Source organism: Sebastes umbrosus, chromosome 2, assembly GCF_015220745.1.
Source record: "Sebastes umbrosus isolate fSebUmb1 chromosome 2, fSebUmb1.pri, whole genome shotgun sequence".
In the NCBI taxonomy this organism is placed as follows: domain Eukaryota; kingdom Metazoa; phylum Chordata; class Actinopteri; order Perciformes; family Sebastidae; genus Sebastes; species Sebastes umbrosus.
Window position 1 is genome coordinate 18,241,462 of NC_051270.1, and position 23,203 is coordinate 18,264,664.

Consider the following 23,203-nt stretch of genomic DNA (forward strand, 5'->3'; position numbering starts at 1 on the left):
CCTGGAGTCACACAACGGAAAGTGATGAACAGCACGTGTTAAAGTGGCAGTAGGCAGTATATTTTTTGCATCATTGGGCAAAAATTCCATGATAACCTTTCAGCATATTGTAATTCAAGTGTTCTGAGAGATAACTAGACTTCTGCACCTCCTCATGGCTCTGTTTTCAGGCTTTAAAAAATCTAGTCCGTGACGGGAGACTTTGACCAATCACAGGTCATTTCATTGAGAGAGCGTTCCTATTGGCTGTGCTCCGGTCATGTGACCAGAACTTGGTGTTCCTTCACTAGATTTCACAGTGGCGACGGCGGCGTCACAAACTTTCTCATTTTACAGCTAAACCCTGCACTACAAGATGATTCTGAAAACATTTGAGGCGAGAAATAGGCATTAATGTAACATGATATTGATTCATATTTGATCAGCGCGGCCTAGTTTGACCGTTTGGTCGGAGTTCGCGAGTGATTGACAGCCGGCTTTCATAGACAGCAGCTGGACAGCGGACCTCAGATCAGCTCTGACTGGTTGTTTTCTTCCGGAGGACACAGAGGTACATGATTTTTCTCAAGTTACCCGTTTCATGTACTACTGTCACAATATAGCGACTGTTTCATAAAAATCACTTTTTTAAATCACATTTGCTCCAATCTCGCCTACTTCAGCTTTAAGAAACTGGATTTGGCATTGTCTTGTGTGCAGGTGTGGAGATTTTTTTATGGGACTAACAGCAAGCAGAACACGTAGAGTGAAGAAAAACAACATGGGAAAATGAAACACTTTTTGTGAGTCTGGGAGGATGACTTCGGGGAGATGCAAGGCTTCTCCAGGACACTATTGACATACAAAGACAGAATTAGTCAACTGATTAGTTTGCTGCGAGCACCCAGCAGTTGCCTAGAAACCGCAATGTTACAAACAAAAGATGTTTTTTGTAGATCAAAACAATTTTTTGTTAATTGCACGTCGGCAACCAAAAGACTGGTCAAGTTGCAACAGAGAAACAGAAAAGAGTCAGAATCAGAAACAAAATCAAGAATGGAGGGAGCAAAACAAAATACAGAAATAGGGAATAGTCAAACATTGAGAGAAGGAAGATGTCCATATGGTGTGTATATTTAGTATTACTGTTGACGCAATACTTGTTATTTTACTACATTCTGTCCATAAATTGATTTCAGCATGTGCTTATTGCTGCATCTACAGTATATATGTGTCTACGTGTCTGTGTCTGTCTGCCTCTCTCCCTATGTGTGTGTGTGTGCTTGTGTGCACTGTATATCATCATAGCTGAGTGAATGGAGCGTGAAACCATCTGTCTCCTGGTTAGATGAGAATTACACTGACTTTATTAGATGTTTGAAACCATGCAGATGGTTATCATTATCTTAGGGAGTTAGGCACACGCACACTCAGGCACACACACGCACACTGATGTTGATCAGGGTGTTATGGATTTATACGCACAGACGTCTATGCTCATACAACACACTTTAATGTATGAGCAGAACACACCCACAGGTGCATGCAACAGTGCACACAGTGGGTTTCTTAAAATCTTGCAAAGCTGGTGTAACTTTATTATGCATAAACAATATGTTTTCATCACAGTCTCCATTCTCTGTATATAACAGATGTTTTTTTTAATGCATATTAATCGATTTGAACCCCATTTGATATCAACATTGGTTATGTACACCAGCAGTTATGACATTTTTGAAGTAGCTGTAGGTTTGTATGAATCATTAGCATTACATAAATACTGTAGCAAGCCCACGTAGTGAGTCTCAAGTATAAATATGTATTTCTTCCTAAAATCCCCAATGTAGGACAGCGTTTCAAAAGCAGAAGGTTGATGGAAAAGTTGTGTTGTGAATAATGTTGCCAGCATTTCATTTAGCAGACTTGAGGAAAACAATATCACAGTTCTCAATTTTTCAATTCAGTACAAAGTGGCTTTATTGGCATGAAAGTTTCCAAAACACAATGTTGCCATGAAAGCCATGAAAATACAAAAATACACAATAATGTTAATATGAATATTGACACAAGATTAACACAATAATGGTGAATTCACTCCCAATCACCAGAGCGGAAGTAGAAATGCCATCACAGACAATGCAAAGCCCCAAATGCCCTTTCAGAAACTCGCAGTCCATATGGTGAGTGGACCTGGTGTGGTTTTTGGTTAAGCAACTTAAATCTGGTGACCTTGGGCATCTCCTGCTTTAAGACAGTAAATGTCCATATGGTGAGCACGGCTGTCTATTGTTTTTGCTGTTCTTTGTTTTCACTTGATGTCATGCCTCCCATCTGTAACCATTTTGTCATATACTATTGGGAATCCCTTGTAGGAAGCACTTTTTATGCCTTCGCGCCGGCAACAGCCTTGATCAGAGGCATTATGTTTATGGGTTGTCCGTCCGTCCGTCCGTACCATTCTCGTGAACGCAATATATCAGACAGGAACGCCTGGGGGGGAATTTCTTTAAAATTGGTACAAACATCCACCTGGACTCAAGGATGAACTGATTAAATTTTGGTGGTCAAAGGTCAAGGGCACTGTGACCTCGTAACCACAACCACAACTACGCTTTTTTGGCCATAACTTAAATGTTCTCTATACGATATCAAGAGCATTAATATAGCAGCAAACAACTACTGTAATTGCAATATAAAGATATAGAGAAGTAATGTCTACTTGAGCAGAGAATTAAGTCGCTCTCCCTCTGTGTGTGTTGTAATACGAGTTTCTCTGTGCTTTGTTGACATAGCCGGGCCGTCCGTGTGTACTTTTAGTGCATGTTAATGCATGTAAACATCCCCCACTGGCTAGCTCACAGCTGCCGCTCTGCACTGCTCTCATACTCATAAAAGTTTATTGGATTAGGATTACAGACTCCACCTTTAAATTGGCCTATGTTTTATTATCATTAAAAAATTAAAATTAAAATGACGGGTAATAATAGATTATGATGGCACCACTGCTGCTCGCTACAGTGCAAGAGCAGTGTCAGTGTACATCCAATATACTGGATATTACGTACTGTAGAAGCTAAGGCAAGACAGATGGGATTAAATCCAATAGAAATGCACCTTCAGTCACAGCTAACAGCTGTATTTGGAAACCGAGCACCTGGTGGAGAGAACATGCAAATACTACAAACACACACACACACACACACGCGCGCGCACAGGAAGGACTTGAGCAGAGCTTCCAACACAGGACCTTCATGCTCATGAGGCAGCAGTTTAAATTGAACCTCCATGTTGTCCTTTGAGCTGTGTTAATGTACATTATATGATATCTTCAGTAGGTGATCTTTTACATCTGTGTGTGTTTCAGTGATCCAATGTGGACCACCTCCTCAAGTACACCATGGGAAAGTGGAAGGAACCGACCATTCATGGGCCTCGAGTGTTAGCTACAGCTGTTTCCACGGTTACCAGTTGTCCACTCCTGCTGTGTTAACCTGCGAGGGGAACGGAACGTGGACAGGAGACGTACCACAGTGTTTGCGTAAGTTCGCTGGCCTTCGCTACCTATAATCTATAACTGATGCACGTCACTGTTTCCCTTTCAGTGATGTTAGCAAACAAAGAAGAAGTCCTAACTGTATCTGTTTTCTCATTTAAGCTGTCCTGTGTGGCGATCCGGGCTCTCCTGGCGGTGGATTCAGAGAGGGGAACATCTTTTCTTACAGGTCAGTGGTTACATATAGCAATCACAGACTTACACAGACACTGTTTTTCATGTTTATTTATGATTTGTTTGTATTAACAACAGAAAGGACACCTGTACTTCATTAAAATTATAGTACAAATTTGTGGCGGCCTGTGGCTGAATTTTTGTCACTGCAGCAACGTCCTGTGGATGATATGGCTTGGTCACTCAAACAGGATAGTGGCATTTGCTGTTGTAAACTAAAATTGATGCATAAAGATGCTGTTGATAATAGCTTAAGACTTGCTGCATGTGCGTCACAATAAATGTGTTTTAATATAAAGGATGTACTCTGTTTTTACTGTGAAACCACCTCGGGAAGTGTTGTTGTTCACCCAAGGTTATCAAATGTTGACTCGATAAAGTGTATCTAAAAAAATGTTTCAAGGCATTTTTTGGCCCCTGTGTCTGTCTGTCAGTTTGAAACATTGCAAGGACAAATTAGATTTTGGTTTGTGAGCAAAAACAAGAAAAACATGAAGGCCAAAGCTCTAGTGGTAGACAAAGAGAGAGGAAGATAAAGAGCAGAAACGTCCTACATATCACACCCTAACCTGTCCTATGTACGTCAAACTACACTTAAATGATAAAGTGGAAACACTGAAGCCGTAATTTATTATTGCCTGTCACTTCTTTTTGACATGTTTTTTGTTATTTTTTGTGTGTGTGATTAAATATATTTTTGTTCCTAAACAGGTCAGAGGTCAGGTTCTACTGCCATACCCCCACCTTGCTGGTAGGCTCTGCATCCAGAGTCTGTCAAGCTGATGGGATGTGGAGTGGCCAACAACCAGCCTGTATAGGTAATTAAAAGACCACCACAAGAAATTGTAACTTTTGCCCTCAAACATACTGCAGAGTTAAAGGGAACGCTACTGCGCCTGCTCTGTGTTCCCCATAATACGGAAGATTGCTGGAATATCTGGCTACTTTTATCACTCGACAGTCAAGCTATTTTGGCTTCATGAGCCACTGAGCAACTCTCATAAGAAATGAACGGGAGCCCGCCCACAATGTTGTATCCAGTTCTCTTTATACATCCATAATTTTCAAAATGTTAACAGTATACTTCCATGATGATGGTTAGCTTTAGACTTAAACTGTATATAATACCACATTAACTTTTTATAAGAAGTGTCACACTGTGGTGGGATTTTACAATATGTTGCATCTCTAAGCTTTAAAAATGCTCTGCCTTGAATTAAGTTGTTTTTTCACAGCATAAAGCTTTTTTGTGCTCATTTCTGAAAGAAATAGTGAATAACATAATCAGCAACCTAACACCCCTCTGCATCACACACAGAAAAACCTGTTTATGTAAATATTTGAAATATTACATATTATGCTCTTTCTATAATTGCGAGAAACAAACATTTTGTTTACTGCAAAAGAAAACATGTCATGAAGTTATGAATAAAATTGTGTGAAATCAGATTATTGTAAACAGGATTGTGGGGCTTACTTGTACTCACTCTTATACACATTTAAGCATTAGTATTCCTGTGCATAGAGCTGAAGATACTATCTAATCAATAGATGAAGTTTATAGTTTTGATGTCAGCATTTGATTTCTATAAAGATTTTTATCTCGGAAAGCAGCCCTTCATTTTTTGAAGTGAAATTTAGGTTTTTGAAAGCATGAAGCTCGTTTTGGAACAAGTTGTGGAATCACAAGGGAGAAGCTGTGTTATTGTGTAAGAGCTGACATAGAAAGCAGCTTTGTAGCAACACTGCAGCCATCACAGACTTTCGGCCATGTTCCTCTGCTGTAAATATCTGTCATACAGTACATTACTATAAAACCTATCCATACTGTATGCTCTGACCAGTATTGAATTTCTTCTTCCTTTTTCTTTCATAATAATGCTGCTGTATGATGTATTTTTTTTCCTACGCATTATTTTAAGTACTAGAAGCTCTAGCTGGGGTGGAAAGTAACCAAGAACATTTACTCTGTTATTCAACGGTATTGCATTTTTGCAGTAGTAATAGATTACTTCAGTAACTTCATATCTTTACTCAACTACATTTCAAAGGGAAGTATTTTCTTTTCTACTTTACTACATTTATCTGACTCATGTACCTTCAGGTTACTTTGCAGTTGAATGTTTTACTCACAAAACATACTGTATGCTAAGTTCCTAGAATATGATGTATTGTGATACTGCTGAGGCTCTGAATACTTTTGCGATGACTTAGTACAAGTAGCTGCACTCTTAGTGGAATGAGAGTAAAAGTTGATGATATTATACACTGTAGCTGAAAGTCTTTGATGAGAACACCGGTAAGCTTACATTGAAATATCAGAATGCTTTTTTGACTTGGAGAATGATTATAAAAAAAGGGAGTGCATATTATAATGCTCAATGTTTGTGTGTGTGTGTGTGTGTGTGTGTGTAGATCCAGCCTTCAACAACTGCCGTGACCCAGGAACTCCAGCCTATGGTATCCCGATCATGGGCCAGGGCTTTCAGGTGAGAAATCAAGTATACAGTTGACTGTATACTTGGTAAAACAACTGTATAATCCTTCAAATTACATTAAATATAAACTTGTCCGAAAAGACAAATTTAGAGATACTGATGATGTCCGTTTTGTGCATTTTGATAAAAAAAGAAATCATTGAATTAAATTGCAACTTGTAGTGTTTGGTTGGTAAGTAGGTTACGTTTATATGCTTAAAATCTAAACTTGATGAAGAGCCGTTAAATAAAGTAAAAATGAGTATACCATGTCAAAAAATAGCGGCGGGGTTCTACCACTTTTAAGTGATCTGAGGATGCGCCAAGGCAAGTACAAAATGAGTTGCAATAATGTAAGCATGATAACTAAATTCATGAATATTAAACTCAATCTGAGAGGTTTGCAAAGTTCCTCAGTTGCAAAACAAGAGACAATCAAACGCTTTTCTTATTTTATTTTATTTAATCTTGCATCGTGCATATAGTACCTGAAACTAGTTCTACCAACATTAGTGTGTATAGGGATATCTAAGGTTAAGCAGTTACTGGATTGTGTACTGTAGTTACTAGATTTAAATTAGAGAAGAGATGTGAGATAGTTTGGAAGCTTCAACTTGAGATGGCTATTTCTTTGTAAATGTAAGGAGGTCCATCCAACCCCGGGATACACAGAACAATGAGTCCGAAATTTGTCATTTGTGATAAAGGGTAATGCATTATAATACAGACATGACGGTTGGCTGCACAATAGTTTTACAGTTGGAAGAAGACAGACATCCTTTAATTATATACAAGAAGACGTTTTTTGTTGTTTTTTTGACACGCAGGTCAAAAGTAAAGGCCTGGTAAAAATAGCACCCAGATTTCGAAAGTTAGAATTTACGGATGACAAAAAGCAGCAATGTTTTCTCTCGTCTTAGAAACCAGACTGTCTGGAGCACAGATAAGAACCTGTTGATGGAATATATTGGTCTTAATGGAATTTAAGCAAACATGCAAATCCTTCAATTTGGCGAGGTATAATTGGATATTATCCAGATATCATATTTCCCCTGACGTCTCTTCAAAGAGAGGAGGGGGTTACCACCCACATTATACAGGACTAACAATATTACATCCACTAAAAGAGACAAACTGATAAAAGCAGGTATTTGTTGTTGTTTCATGTTTTGTTAGATTTACAGCTTTAATGCTGAGTGTGGCAGGTCTTAAGAAGCTGCGGATAAAGAGGAGTTGTTATTGTGCTTTTACATCATGTAGGTTGGCAGTAAGGTTTCCTTCAAGTGCCGCAAAAACTATCACATCCTTGGTTCCACCACAAGAACGTGCCTAGAAAACCTAACCTGGAGTGGGACTCAACCCGAGTGCATAGGTAAGGAATAACTATACATGTGTACTAATAGTATTTGTCCTTATCATAGTGTGTGTTAAGTCATCTGTTTTGTTGTTACTGATGAGTTTTTTGTTGCCGTTTATGCTGCGTTTTACTCGCACATACTTATTTTAGTTTCATGGAGAAGAACGCAATGTCGGTGTAAACTCTGTTTATTTCCCTCTTCCCTGTCACTCAGCCCATTCATGCAGACAGCCAGAGACCCCCAGTAATGTTGATGTTCGATCTATGGATCTCCCTACCTTGGGATATACGCTGATCTACACCTGTCAAGACGGTTTCTATCTGGCCGGGGGATCAGAGCACCGAACGTGCAAAACCGATGGGAGATGGTCGGGTAAACCACCGCTCTGTAAAGGTATTCAGATCCTATCTTGAAAATGCACTGCTTGTATTAAATGGGCTGATGTTGAGCCTAGAATCATAACTGCATGTCATAATCCCATATGGTTTAAGATAAATACAGATTATCACCCTGATATTATTGCTATGCTCTCGTAAATCAGCCTCAGGCGTATCATGAATGCTGGGGTGATGTTTTTTTTTTTTTTAAATCACATACTCATGGTCCTATCTAGCCTCAAAGAGAAGCAGCGGATGGCTGTGAATACTGTGATGAATGACAACAACACAATCAGGTTTATAACCAGACAGGAAATAGACTGCCAGTTGGTTCCTTTTTCTCTGTGGAGCCCCAGAACTGACAAATGGCAATGTAATGGGCTACTAGATTAGAATTTTCTACATTAATACTTATCACATTTTCTCAATTCTGTCATCTATTCACAACCCTATCTTTATCAAATATTGTGTCAATAAAGCTTTACCATCAAGTGAGCTAAACTAAACGTTATGCTGTTTTATGTTTCAGTTGGAGTGAAAGTCAATCCCAAAAGCAGAGGAGAGTCAGATATCCAGAAGAACAAGATTCGAGGTATGAAGAATAAACAACAACACACATTTTAGTACTTAAACCACAGGTGTACTGTAAACTGTATATATTTATTGCACTTGCATGTATCCTTGGCAGGCTGTTTTTAAAATACTGTTCATCATACTATTTTTTAATAAATAGGATTATTTCCAAGAGAGGAATGGCTATTGTGGTAGGAGGTTGTATCGAGTGTTGACTACAAGGGTCTTCTGTCTCAGCAAGCAACCTTATTTCAGATTTATAAGATGAAGGCTCAGACAAAGTAAATAAATCATAGAAAACATTCAGGTGCAATACCATGTAATACCATGTAAGTTTGAAGTAGGATCTTATAATCAATATATGCATTTAGAGGGAGCCAGTGAAGAGAGACGAACACCAGAGAAAAAGACCAACGTTTTTTGCAAGAATACTGAAGCTGCTGAGTTTTGAATAAGTCATATTTCCAAGTGTTCGAAGATTTGTTGTTTTTTTAAACAAGCTTTACATTTCTTCTTGTTTTTGTTTCTGTGTCTCCGTTCCAGTTCCAGTGGATGTGTTCTCTCCAAACTCTGAGTGGAGCGGTTTTTACGAATATCTAGGAAAAAGACAGGCCACCACATTTACAGTCACTGGGTTCAACGCTACCAGCGGCAGAGTTAACGTCACCTTACTGGAAACCAGCGGAGTGTCAATCAGACTGTCAGGTAAAAAACAAGGAAAAATCTTATTTAGAGTCAATCTAATGAAAATAACATATACCTGTCTAACTGCAATGGAGCATTGTAACACCACCATGAGTGAGGTAAAACAAAAAAGAGCAATCACATTCCAGATGTTGAAGACATTAAATGCAGTGTAAATAACACTAGCAGAAGCTCTACTGTAGGTGTAAATACACAGCAGACTGGTAAAGATCCAGCTTTCATTCACACTTATTAGCAAAGTTTCACTGATATCTGAAATTGGTGTGATTCCCTTTGTTGCACCTAAGTTCATTCACATTTTTATTAACATTCACAGTCTGCAAGGCAGAAAAAAATGGTTTTGTGTAAGAGCATTAATCTGTTAAATAATATAACATGCAGGGCCACTGGTTGGAATTATGAACCATCCCTCTACACCAATGCATCTGCAGAATCACCACACCAGTCTGTAGGGCCACATTATTACTGTACCTGAGCAACATAACCTCCCAGAGCAGCACTTTTGTGTACATGATGTATATTTTATTCAAATGTACTGCAGATATACAGAGTATATTGTATGAAAATAGCTTACCAAAACAGGTAAATCTGCAGTCTTGAGTGAAAACTACCCCCAAAATAGTTGTGTTTAAGCAACTGAGAAAAAGTGTCTGACACTCATGTATGTTTTGACATTTCACAATGACATTTCACAATCAATAGTTCAGCTTGATGCCGGGGTCATGAAAGATTTTCTGCAGGTAGGAGGCAAGGGCTCTCAACGTATAAAATGATTTCATTCTGAATCTGTGATATTTCTCTTACATGGACTTGTCATATCGAACAGCAACAGTTTTCTGTGTTGGAACTATAGTTAACCAAGTAGAGACATGTAGCTGAAGGGTAAATGTCACTTTCTCCCCAGCAATGTGTCAAGTGCTTGGTGAAGGAAATAGAGTATGATAATTCAAAATGTCAAGTTGTCTCCTTTCTCTGTTTGTCAGTCAACCTGTCTGTCTGTTTGCCTACCACCCTGTCTGTCTATCTGTCTTTCTGTTTGTCAACCTCCTGCCAAGTGCCAACACGAATTAGAAGTTAAAGGGTAACTTCAGTATTTTTCAATCTGGACCCTATTTCCCTGTGTTTTTGTGTCTAAGTGACTAATGGGGACAACAGTTTTTTAAATTGGGCCAGCATTTAGGATTAACAGCTGCAAACGAGCTGTGAGGGCAAGTGAGCAGCGCACAAGTAACGCTACGTTCACTAAAAGTGTTGTTTTTGCCACTGACAGGCTCAGATTGTTATTATATAAATGTCTGACAACTTTATAGAAAGGACCCTACAGAGAGATAAAATGTTTTTCTGACCATTCGCTTGATCCGGTCAGTTTACTATTGTGCCACTCAAGGAGAAGTCTCGTGAAATCTGAATATCCGTAAACTCTGGCTCAAATAAATACAGGCGGCCATCGAATTCAAAGACCTCATCCACATTGTCGAAATCAACTAAATATTCAGCCATAACATTGTAAATCTTTTAGATAACACTAAGCTACTACGCTTTCTGTACTCCGGCTGGCACTTGCGTTTCTTTTGTTGTCTTCCGGCAACAAGTCACCTCGCCAGATTTCAGAACGAGACTTCTCCTTCAGCGAGACTCTTTCCATAATGTCAGACACTTATAATAACAATCAGAACCTGTCATAGCAAAAACAAGCACTTTTAGTGGACGTTAATGACGGTGCCAGCTTGCCCCAATAGCACCATATTGCAGCCTGTGAGCAGCTGCTATCTACAGCGTTGTCCCTCATAAAAATAGGGTCCAGGTTGAAAAATACTAAAGTTACCCTTTAAGTTGCTTTATTTTAAATCAAACTAGGTTAAGACACAAATCCCATGCTTTTTACCTCCAAAACAATTTCTTTCTATATGTATATATTCATCCAGGTACCTACAAGTCAGAGGAAAACCAGCTGCTGTTGAAGGTCTACCAGGTGAAGGGACCGACAGAGCATTACTACAGCAAGTTTAAAAACGACAACTGGGCTATGGATGGATACGTAAGACAGTTTTCCTCTAATTTTTCTATATCATTATTTTAAAATGAATGTTATTTTTACACACGTCTTTATCAATAATCATAATCAACATCACTGCCCTACTCTGTAACAATAATGTAGCAGCATCCACATCACATCACTCACCCAACACCCACTACAACGCTGGACTGGGTCTTGTGAAAGAGGTGTATTTAAATTCCAGACAAAACCTCAATCACATTATGCAAAACTGATTTGAAATACAATAAACGCTGATTAGCATCTTTTCAAATAGAGAAATGATGCAGTTTTACCAAGAAGCTTTTGTTGCAAGGTTGCGTTTTTGTGGGAGGTTGCAAGGCATCCCGCAGAGACTCCAGAACGTTACTGGCCTGACCAATAAATCGTCCTAGAACATAACTCTCCATAAAACAACACATTTGAGGTTCAGATATTTTGAATTTATTGCACATTTGCTCTTTGTATTCATAATTTATCTTTGATGTGTATAAATAATGTTTTCTTTAGACTGTTAATGTATTCAATCAGCTACTTTACATTTGAAATTTATTATTCTGTAATAATAATAAATGTAATATTGGACTTCTGAGGATCATATCTACAATTGGGTAATGGATTAAAAATCTGATCCTGTTTGACTCGCTGACGGAGGAGAGAGAGAGTGTGGTGGAGGAACCGAGTGGGGAGATTGTAAAAGATAGTAGCAGGCAGAGATGAAAGAAAGAAGGAAGGAAGGAAGGAAGGAAGGAAAGAAATAGGCACAACCAATTTTATCATGTTGCGAATGACAGAAAGAGCGAGGGAAGAGAAGAGTCAGGCTGGTCATGGCTGAGTTGGGATTCCTGAAAAACAATCGTTTTATAGTTAGAAGATGAAATTTCGATTGCCGATTTGTGGGTAAAGCATTGCTGCTCCGGTCTCCAAACGAGAAGGTGGAGAGGGGAAAATATCAGGGAGGGTAAGGCCAAAGTACAGGAGATGGAGAAATACTATGAAACCTTGCACTCAAATGTATATGGCATAATATAAAATACCAAAAAAGAAATGTTTATTGAGTTTGCCATATGTCACACTACTTTGAATACTTTTAATACATTGAACTGTTTAAACAAAAGACATTAGTTTTCATGAAATGACATTTGCTGGCTAAGAAGTATTCGATGTAGTCAACTGCACAGGAAGGTAATTACATATTCACGTGCTTTAACATATGCTTAAAATATTGTCACCCTACATCCACACCTGTCTCATACATCCTATATGTGTGATCCATAAGCTACTACTTTAGACTGTCATTACAAATACCTTCCTGGGAAACGTCGTGCTGGGGTTTTGGTTGACAGAGTTGAAGACCATCCATCATGCTCTACTTTCTTTGTCAAACTTTGCACCTCCATCACATAATCCTTTAATGCTGAAAGAAGTACAGTATCTCCCACTGTCTGATCAAAGAGCTCATATTAAACCGTACAAACTTAGGAATGTGAACGAATGTCTGAATGGACAGTGTATAACTTATAAAATCAAACTACGATCTGAACACTGAATATTTTGTTTTTCAGGTGACCGCAGAATCAGACCAGAAGACTTTTGTCTACCAGGGGCATATTCACAGTAAAGACTTTGGCAAGTTCCATCTGACGAGGCAAGGTAGGTTTATCTGTAACGTCAGCACCGATAACAACCACAACAAACAACGCAACCTTGATCTTCCTATTGAAAGTGGGACTAAAGTATTCAGTCAAATTGAAGAAATGTTTTTGTTAGTGTGATGGAAAATACATTTCATTTCAGACTGAGTAAACATGAGAAACAAGTATACAGACTTCCTCTATTACACAAAAGGATGTTTGTGTGTCCGTGCATATGTGGGTTCATCTGCGTCTGTTTCCCCAGGCCCTGTAACCATGGCGATGGACCCATCCAACCCCTACACCAACAGCAGCTCTGTGGCAGCAGCCATATTAGTTCCTTTCTTTGCACTCATTCTGTCTGGGTTCGCCTTCTACCTCTACAAGCACAGGTAAGCTATCATACTGTATATCTTCAATGTAAATCCTTCAGAGTAAAAACAGACAACCAGCAGACTAGATCACAAAACTGTTGATCTATAACAGGTTCATTATGCAGATGTAACTTCATGATTTTCAGTGCATTTGAATGGTTTCTTTAAATGTTTTACTTTTTCAGTGCACCACTATTCCATAATTCAGTCATTCATTTCACACGTTTCCGTGAAACTCTCTAACTTATTTTAAATGTGTCTTTGGGCTTCTCTAAAGAAAGTCTCATTACTGTATGTCTGCCTTTTGGTAAATGTTCCTCTCGTTGTGAGGGGCTGGCACCAAAACGTCAGCCTGTATTTATCAAGCTTCTCAAAGTAAGAAATCAGTCCTAATACATTTTCTGTTGCACATATTTTGTCCAACTTTTAATCTTTTGAGTAAAACATTTTATCAGCTTTATTAATCTTGGCAAGTCATCCTACGTTTTCAGGATTAAGGAGAGATGCAGAACTGTTCTAGCTGGTCAGGAGCTTACAGTAGGTGGCAGCTGAATTGAAAAACAATAAATGTCTTAAGGATTTAAATGCTTTCGGATTTATTTTGTCAGGGGTGTAATGCCCTATTCACAAAACTCCATAAAAAAGTTCTTGTAATTTACACTTAATTGGAAATGCATCTATAGTGGTGGTGCTTTACAAATGTGATGGCATTTATTCAGACTTAAAGTATCAATTAAAGGAAAACCATCAGTAACTGTCCAAAACGTACTAAATAACTCCTCTAAGTCCAACTCTGAAGGAAAGGTCAAACTTACAGCACAATTCCTTGGAGTGATTCTGAGATGCTTGATAAATATGAGTACTGATGCACAGTTTAATGTTGTAGACAGCAGACATTTTTCTATCTGTTGAAATGAGGTCAGGTGGTTTTGTTACGCAAATTTTATATAGTCTTACACAAACGTGTGACCCTTTTGACCTTTCCTTCCACAAAGCAAATCATACCTTCTGTATTTTGAGACACAGGGCTCTAGTTTAATGAAGGTGCAAATACAGGGGCACATGCCTTTAGACGTTTTTTTTTGTTTTTTTTCTTCTGGGTGACCCGAGGTGCAAGCGCAGCCCTGCTGCAGCACAGACAAGTTGGCAGGATACATTGTCAGCAGTTACAGGTGCATTATACCCCCCAGCCATGACACCTTGGCAGTTTCCATACAGGCCAGGAGCAAAACTGTTATGCTGAGAGTTGTTCAAAGTCTTAAAAAATGTAGTCTGTTAAAAGGGGACCTATTATGCTTTTGATCTTTTTCCCCTTTTGTTTATTGTTATATAGTTTTTGGTGCATGTCTGCAAAGTTACAAAGCTCATAGTCCACGTCAAAGGGAGTTACTCACCCCCACAGAAACACTGATCCTGAACTACCCGAAACGCCTTGTTTGAAGTCCTGCCTTTTCTTCTGTTACATGGTGATGTCACCAAGTAACACACTTTGCCTAGTGGCTAGTTTGGCACTCCCTAAAACAAAGCTAGCTAGAGCTGAAGCGGACTCCGAAAAGTTAGGTTCGGTTAAAGTAATCACAGCAGACTGGGCTTTTCGGGAGGGCGGGGGCTCAAACAGAGCGTTTCATTCAGAGGGTGAAAAGAGGTGCTGCAGCACAGCCGGTATGAGAAAAATAGAGTGTTTTTTGAACATTCAAGCACGTAAACATGTTCTAGTAGAAACCCAAAATACAAGTATGCACCTGAAAATATGCATAATAGGTCCTCTTTAATCCAGTGCTTGACTGGATGTGCACCTCCCATAAAGATCACCTTTACATGACAGCAACTTTAAAAGGGAAGGCCTTTATACATCCCTACAAGCAATTGCAGAGGACATTATTATTAAGCATATACCCAATAATCCAACCCAAATCTTCCTCAATGACATTGAAAATGATGTACTGATGTGAATTTAGATGCGTATGAGATGAAGTACAGTAAACGTATTACCAAAGAGGTGCAAGCTGTCAAGTAATTTACTTGGGAACCTTCCAAATTGGCAGTACACCTGCATTTGTGCCTTTGCCAAATTTGCACCAACATCAAAATAGAGCCTGTGTAGTAAAGAGAGTAATTATGTTTTTCCTTGAAAACCTCATTCATTTGTGAGTCACGTCCAAATTGAGTAGAGGTGGCTGCTGTTGGATACACTCGGTATCTTCAAACACTATTGAAACACATGGAGTCGACCAGATACGTTTTTTGGAAGGAGAGGCAGGTTTACAGAATGTTTCAGACATAATTAGAGCTTTAAAACTCCAAGCGTACCATGAAGATTAAATCTGATTGACCTTAGATATGTCCCTAAAAAGACTTACAATGCCTTAAGATGCCAGATAATTCACAACTATATTGAGGGTAAAATGTCATCATTAATGTTTCCTATCTAAGATTCTACATCTAAGGGATGTTCTGACTTCTGCACTTCATCACTCAAAGCTTTACATCTAACAATCATCATTATTACACGTTAATCCTTTGGCTTGTCATTTATGGTAGTTGTATGCTACAGTATTCTATCTGCAGTGAAACCTTTTGATGTTATTGAGGAAACATAGACTGTAATGCATTGTTAGAAAGTTAGTAATGTGCTTTTCTGTGTGCTTACTAGTTAGTATAGTAAATCCTGTGAATGCTAAAATGATGACTGCTGTGTAGGGCCATGCAGACGTACACTGTACAGTTAGCGTAGTATACCAATAGCTACTAACACTACCATTACCTTACATTTCACTGTGTTACACAACCTGCTCACCAGTTAGAAGTATGCAATGCTAGTTGATGTATATTAAAGCTGATGGTTGTATGCAGGACATTGTCTGCTGAAACAGATGACAATGAGAGACCAAAAGACACCTGGGGGCCTGGCGGCAGGTAAGACTGGCACCTGTCATTCACCTGGTTTCAAACAGCAACCAGACCTCCGCCCGCCGCCACATCCTCCGTCAAACTCGCCATTCCTTGTTTTTACTTTGCAGATTTTGCTTTATGCTGTTTAGTACGGCTGCACAATTGATCATAATAAGAAATTTTAATTCTCTGAACTGAGCTGAGTTGTGTACTTTGTCATATGTACTATTTTGTATTACTGGAAAATAAAACTTTGAGACTCCTCATATCAGCTAAAAGTAATTGAGGTGACATTTAGTTTAAAAAATAAAAAAACATACAGTATAATCTTAAGTTTTGAAAACCAGTGCAGCCCTACTCTGTCAAAACATCATCATTTAAAGCTAGAAAGAGATTTATTTTGTCTTTGATCTCATTGTCATCTCTCTATCAGCATGATGTCATCAAAAACAAATACAACATTTGATGTACTATAATTGAAATGAGTAATATGTACAGTATACTTCTGTATGCTGCTGTCTTTTCTTTTTTTTAATTTCTACTGTTACTTCCATCTTGACTTGACAGTAGGTGTGTGGTAAAGTTAACTTTTCTAACATAATGCCCTAACCCAACATAATGGCAAGCTGACAGAAATTATTTCTTTGCGATTCTATAAGCAAGGAGTGTACACACTGCAGTTTATTCCTGCTTTGGCCCCTATGTCTGTACAGTATCTATAATACTGTCAAAGCAATTATGTGAGCTGTTTTTCATCCTACGAATAAAACTAAACTATTGCACCTACAGCCACAACCAGAAACTAGTGCAGCGATTTGAACTACTGCCACGCAGGGAGGTCTGCGGTGTGTGCTGGTGTGTGTGTGCAGTTTTGTAAAGTAATGGGTTGAGCATGTAGGGTAGGCTTAGTGGCTCCCCAGGGTTGGATTTCTACCAGTGTGCGTGCACACACACACACGTACACACACTCTTAATGAGGTCAGAGTCAAACAGTGTTTCAGCTGCAGCACTCCTCCCTGCTAATAGTTCCACAGGGTTTGGGAGTAAGTGATTATATCTAACTGGATTATAGGACCTGATTATCCAAAAATGTAATCTGCGACAAACAGACAAATTAGGAGGGGGTAGTCATATTTCACTGCATATCCGTTTGAACCCCTGCAGTAAAATCCTCATTCAGGCAGATTGAGTAATAATATATTCTTTTGAACTAAAACCATTGGGTGCCATTTGCAGGATGATGGCAGGTTACACATGCACGCGGACACACTCACATGAGAGCAGCATATGGGCACTGGGCAGCTGAACCACCGAAGCAGTGGAGCAGGCAGTTGTTATAGTTCATGTTCTCGCTCCTGCCATCATTTTCCCTGCAATTTGTAGATTTTTACCAGGAACCTGCACTTACTAGGGTCGCGCCTTTAATCTCAAGGGTAGAGCTCTTGTCCATCATGTTTAACAAGACAGCCGAAACGACAGAGAAGAGTATTTAAAGATTACTTTTTTGATTAAATGTTGGTTTTTTGAATTGGTTGCAGAACTAAATGAAACGATATAATATAGAAATATTGTCAGTTACTTGTTAGGGCGTTTTCATATTAGGTACGATTGATTCGTACTATGCCCGAGCATCGTAAAACACTTCATTCAAACTTGACAGAAACTAAATAAAACTCACCAAAACCGTCGTCGTTAGTCTTTCCAACAATCACCAACTCCAGTTTGGTCGAAATAAACTCTTGTTACCCCGAGTTTGATGTGAAAATATGCCAGCTCTACACATTGCAAACCGTATCCGAATACATATGAACCCTACTCCAGACCTCTTCAAGTGGACTCGAGTACGGATCGACAAACCGTGCCCGAGTACAGTACGGAGCGTTCACACTAATCAAACGAACCGGACTTTGTGGTCACGTGTACTCAGATCCGGGCCTGGGTGTCTGATGTGAAAGCACCCTTAATATATACCCCTACCATTATGTACAGGTTTCTATGCATGAGTAGTGCTAAAACGTTCTGCTGTCCAATAAGTCTTGAACTCATACATCTTTCATTTTCCTGAAAACCTGTGCTTTTTAAATCACGGATGCTGAAAAGAAATGCAATGCAAATTATGACACGGTGTATGTCTTGAAATGTTTAAGCTTTTTACACAAATGAATGAGGTAATGACTAAAATAACTACAGCTATGTTGCTGAAATATTTTCACTTGAAGCTTTATCAGAGAATTTTTGAATAGTTGGGGGTCAAAAGGGCTCCAAAACAAACTCAGACCACAGAGCAACATGAGCATCCCATTAGAGTCATTTTTTTGACCTCCTCACAAATGTAATATAATATTGCCTGGCCTTTTGGCTCTGATTCATTTCACCAACTTCAGAGAAAAGTATCTTGATCTTTAGTTGCTGGATGTACAACTTTTTCCCTCAAGTCAGTGATTCAGTGGGCTCATTGCTGTTTTGTGCTGGGCAAGTATCACACACTTGACAGGTTCCTTGTTTTATCGGAAATGGCTGCCTGTGATTTTATAAGGGAGAGTTGGTGAGAGCTAAAGGCACTGACACACCAAGACGGTTGTCTGTCAGACAGTTTTGAGCCGTCTGTGAGCGTCTGTCGGCCTAGTTTTTGTGGTTGCGTCTCTAGTCTGCCCGTGTCGGAGGCTTTTCGGCCGATTCAGCATGTTGAATCGCCGGCGGAGTTCGTCAGTGAGAGAAATCACTCTGATTGGCTGTTCAGCTTAAACAAATCGCTGCACGAGAAGAGAAATGGAAGTGAGGAAAGCAACCAAACAAGTAAAGTCAAGAGGACAAACACCGAAAGCTCTTCTAATTTTTCATCTTCATCTCATCTGATCATTTCAATACACGGATATTTTCACAGCGACATAGCCATCTGGAATGAAGCCAAGTGGTGAGTGAAGTTGAGTGAAAATGGTCGTCAAACGCGCTTTATTTCATGTACGTATCATAGCAACGGCTTGTATATCCGCAGACCTCGGTCTTCCGGTATCACTTTATGAATAATGAATACAGACTACCGCAACCTTCTGGTAGAGAGAGTTATATTCATCTCACGCAGGCGCAGAACGTACGTGGTAACTGTCTGTCGGCTATAGTCTTTGCAGTATGTTCAAATGCAGCTTGTCGGCCAAGACACAGACAACGTGAGGCGACGCAACAGTTGGCCTTCATCGCCTAGTTCTTTGACATCGGCTTGGTGTGTCTGGGCCTTAATACATACTGTATATTAAAAAAAGGAAATGTGACTTAATCTCGCTGTCCTAAAATGTCTGTGAGTTTATGTTTACTTGTCATTTTGTGTTTCAGAGACCTGCATCCTTTTGGTTTCACTGTGTTTTCTTTTTCCAAACATTAAATACAACTTAGCAAATATATCCTTGTGAAACCAAATACCTGCCATGAACACCATTATTTCTTTCTCATTTTGTTTTGCAGGACGCGTCCCAAGGTCCAGTTCAATGGCTATGTCGGCCATGAGAGCTCCAATGGTCAGGCATCATTTGAAAACCCAATGTACGACACCAACATGAAGCCCACTGAGGCTAAGGCAGTTCGATTCGATACCACACTCAATACAGTCTGCACTGTGGTATAGTCCCAACAAACCTGCCACTACCTATACAGTGGTTCAGTCCAACCTCCCTGTTGCAGCCTGCGGTGTGGTTTAACCAAACAGAGAAGAAAGAACAAACTAATGATTTGGACTCATCACCGTGAGCAGTCTGTGCTGTAGCATGCTGGTCCTCTGTCAGCATAATCTGCACAGTAATGCCGCTCTGCTCCACCTCCTCCCTGAACAACGGTATCATCCACCTATCCCAAAAGTCTGCAAGAGCGAAATAAGTTGGAACCAATACACAAGGGAGTAGACAATGACGTCATCCGATGTGTTGTTCAGGAGATCAATGCTGGGACCAGAATTCATCTTAAGTGCTGTTGCTATTCAGGCACCAAGAAAAAACACAGAAAGATGGTACAACTAATTGAACTTCCTCCAAGAGCAACAACCTCATTGACCAGTGCTCGTCCAGTGTCAGATGACCTCTGCAAAATTTGACCCAACCTCCTTGTGGAAAGGGCTTTGTATGGCCAGAGTCATATGGCCCTCGAATACCCTCCCTGCAACCTGAATAATGGTTTACCCAACCTAACCCCATACCCCATGCCAAATTTGCACAGTGGTATAGGCTAACGCTTAACTTGCTAACTCCCCTGCTGCAGGCCAGACATGGGTGTAACCGGTGCAAGGTTGTACCTTCAGGGGAAGCACATAGACTATTCCAACCTTCAACCCCCTCCAGACATCGGAAAGTAATTGGATTGTTCCGATATGTCAACGCAAAAACCATCGTTGGTGCTGGACCAAAAACCTCCCACTGGACTTCCATCACGCTGGACTTGACAGGACTGGACTCTCTGACGTAATCACAGCTTACAGAGTCTGTTTTGGTGGAATCTGATATCGATCGTACAGACTGCTGTGAAGTTGACAACCAAATGCAGTCAATGCTGTGACGAGCTCAACCAGACCAATTCCTTTGAAGAAAACGATACTCTCATCCAGTACTGGATACTAGTATTAGATTAGTACTAGCAGCGGTGGACTAGTGCTAGACAAGCCAGGGGCAAATAACAGTTGCAGATAAAATGTTTGTTTTAGCCTATTTGGAGAACTGAAAAGGTTAAATATAGCAGGACAATCACAGAGTTGAGCTGTCAGTCAATTATGGATTTATATAGGCTCCTGTGATTGTCTTTACCTTCTGCCACTTACTGTTTTGCCTATTATGACAATGTCTACCTACAGTATTTGGCAACTAATGTAGGCTAAAACATACCAAATCAGGCATTTGCAAATGCTATTTTTCCCAGGTTTAATACGAGAACCTGTGAACTAGTTCTAGATGAGTTTTGGTCGTTTTCAAATATTCTATAAAGGTAAAACACACTTGAAATCAGTCCTATGTACAATATTCCACACTAGCAGTAGGCAGACTGTGCTGAAGCAGAAAACCAGACATTTGAGTTGCCGGGCTGGTGTACACAACGGACTGGTCTAATATGGCCTGTCTAACACAATCAAAGAGTCAGACAACTGATTCTCGTTCTTGGACTAGCCAGGACTCTGTGCTTGGTGGCTGAACAAGTGGAAGCCTGGAGGCAATAAGCTGTCAAGATCGTCAACTGCTGCAATCAGCTGTGGCCAAATCCAGGAAATGATTTGTCTTCTCGTAACTCCGGTCTGGATTAACAGTCAAGTGATGACTGTTTTTTTTTTTTGTTTTGTTTTTTCTACAGCATACTCTCCGGCCACAAATCAGAAATAGATGAACAGATTAACAAACAGACTGGTTGACTGACAGAAATTAGACAGAAGGACACAGACAAATGGACGGATAGACACCTCTGTCAGTCGTGCTGGAAAAGAGAGACAAGGACAGGTTGCTATGGAAACTGAGGCAAATAGTTGTCTCTATTTTGTCTCTTCTGGCATTTTTCTTCAGTGAAGATATCGATGAACAGACTCTATGTTCGAATACCCAGTGGCCCTATGGGACTACCCAGACCACTGCTGCTGGGGACCCCAAAATATAAACTTTATATAAACTCTTAAACCGCACAAATTTTGCACTAGTGTGTTTTTCTGACTGGGTTATGAAAAAATGAATAATTTTTGGGTCTGAAATGGGTTTGAAAAATGAGTCAAGTTCAAAAAAAAGAGAATTTTATTCAAAAGCTTCTATCTTTAAAAAGATGACAAAATGACAAAATACAGGGTTACAGAGTGTTTGTATATACACATCTATATTTCACACTCCCTGTTAGCAGAAGGTGTGACCACACGCTATACCGTTGTTTATTTTGTTGCCATGACAACATGCTAGCCAACCAGAAAGTTGGGATCAGTTTTCCCCGTGGACCTCTGAGCTCCGAGTGTCACATAATGACACCACTTTTTTTGGAAATTTCTAAACAGTGGATTTCTCTGAAAGCTCATACTGAATACTGTTACTGCTGAAACATGTGGAAGAAATATAGATAATATAATATGCAGTATGGTCCATCTGAAACACTGGTGCTACACTGCTAGTTTTATTTACAGCATTTAACTCCATCATTTTCTGAGGTATTGTACAGCAGTGGTTCCCGACCTTTTTCTTTAAGGGACCCCTTTTATATCATCGAGTAAACTGACGACCCCTGGCTAAGTGCCATTTTATGGATATTTCATATTATATGCAATGCATAACAATAATAGTACAGAACAATTGATAAACTCTACAATTAACCCAAATAGTGAATGCAATAACTGCAGGAAGTTTGTGTAAAAAGAGCGATTTGGATTTGTTTTGAGCAGATTATTTCCTGTGAATATTACATCAAAGATGAGTTTTCCTGTTATTTTAGCAACTTTTAATACAATTATTAATTGTTATTTTTTTATTTTAAACAATTATTATTATTATTATTATTATTATTAATTAATTATTTTTTGTTTTTAACAATCATGCATACTTAATAGGCTTTTTTTTGACGAATTCAGTATATTCTGCTCCCTGATGCTTGGCCACTGTTCTATCAGCTCTTTGGTTGTTTTAACTGCGTACTTTCCTAATTTTTAAGTTTATATCTTAAATGATAATTCAAACTTTAAAAATAACAATTTAATGTAGTTTTCTTCACAGAAATTAATGAAATGCTGAGATACAGGCCGACTGTAAATTTGAAAAGAGACGTTGTTTTACACCCCGTCAAATCAAGAAGGCCTCGAGATCCACCGTGAAGTTTTGGCGACCCCCAGGTTGGGAACCAGTGCTGTACAGTACTCTTGAGGTACAATAAATAGTACACAAAGATTAAATGGTATCTCAATATGGGCTCATTTCTCAGTTTAGCAGACAGTGTAAGCTTTCAGAAACAATATGTGACTGTTTCTCTAACCCTCTTTAAAAAGATGTGTTGCGAGTGTCCCCAGCTACTCACATTATCATACATCATCTTAGAACTCTATCTGATGCACATGATCTTATTTCAACACACTTTTTTA

At 39.3% G+C, this 23,203-nt stretch overlaps 1 protein-coding gene across 3 annotated transcripts in view; it reads left to right on the forward strand.

The window, feature by feature from the left end:
* The window catches only part of LOC119478662 (CUB and sushi domain-containing protein 1-like), a 460,060-nt gene extending 437,504 nt beyond the window's left edge, over positions 1-22,556 (forward strand). Inside the window, exons 63-75 of one of the 3 annotated variants that reach the window (XM_037753555.1) lie at positions 3,344-3,517; positions 3,635-3,701; positions 4,418-4,524; positions 6,122-6,195; positions 7,444-7,555; positions 7,755-7,934; positions 8,448-8,510; positions 9,035-9,196; positions 11,122-11,234; positions 12,797-12,884; positions 13,131-13,257; positions 16,093-16,155; positions 19,591-22,556. In XM_037753555.1, coding sequence (XP_037609483.1) covers positions 3,344-3,517; positions 3,635-3,701; positions 4,418-4,524; positions 6,122-6,195; positions 7,444-7,555; positions 7,755-7,934; positions 8,448-8,510; positions 9,035-9,196; positions 11,122-11,234; positions 12,797-12,884; positions 13,131-13,257; positions 16,093-16,155; positions 19,591-19,750 — 1,490 coding nt within the window. In that variant the 3' untranslated portion in view covers positions 19,751-22,556. The remainder of the gene's footprint in view (positions 1-3,343; positions 3,518-3,634; positions 3,702-4,417; positions 4,525-6,121; positions 6,196-7,443; positions 7,556-7,754; positions 7,935-8,447; positions 8,511-9,034; positions 9,197-11,121; positions 11,235-12,796; positions 12,885-13,130; positions 13,258-16,092; positions 16,156-19,590) is intronic. The other 2 variants (XM_037753571.1, XM_037753563.1) reach the window with 2 other exon arrangements.
* The last annotated feature ends 647 nt before the right edge of the window (positions 22,557-23,203 follow it).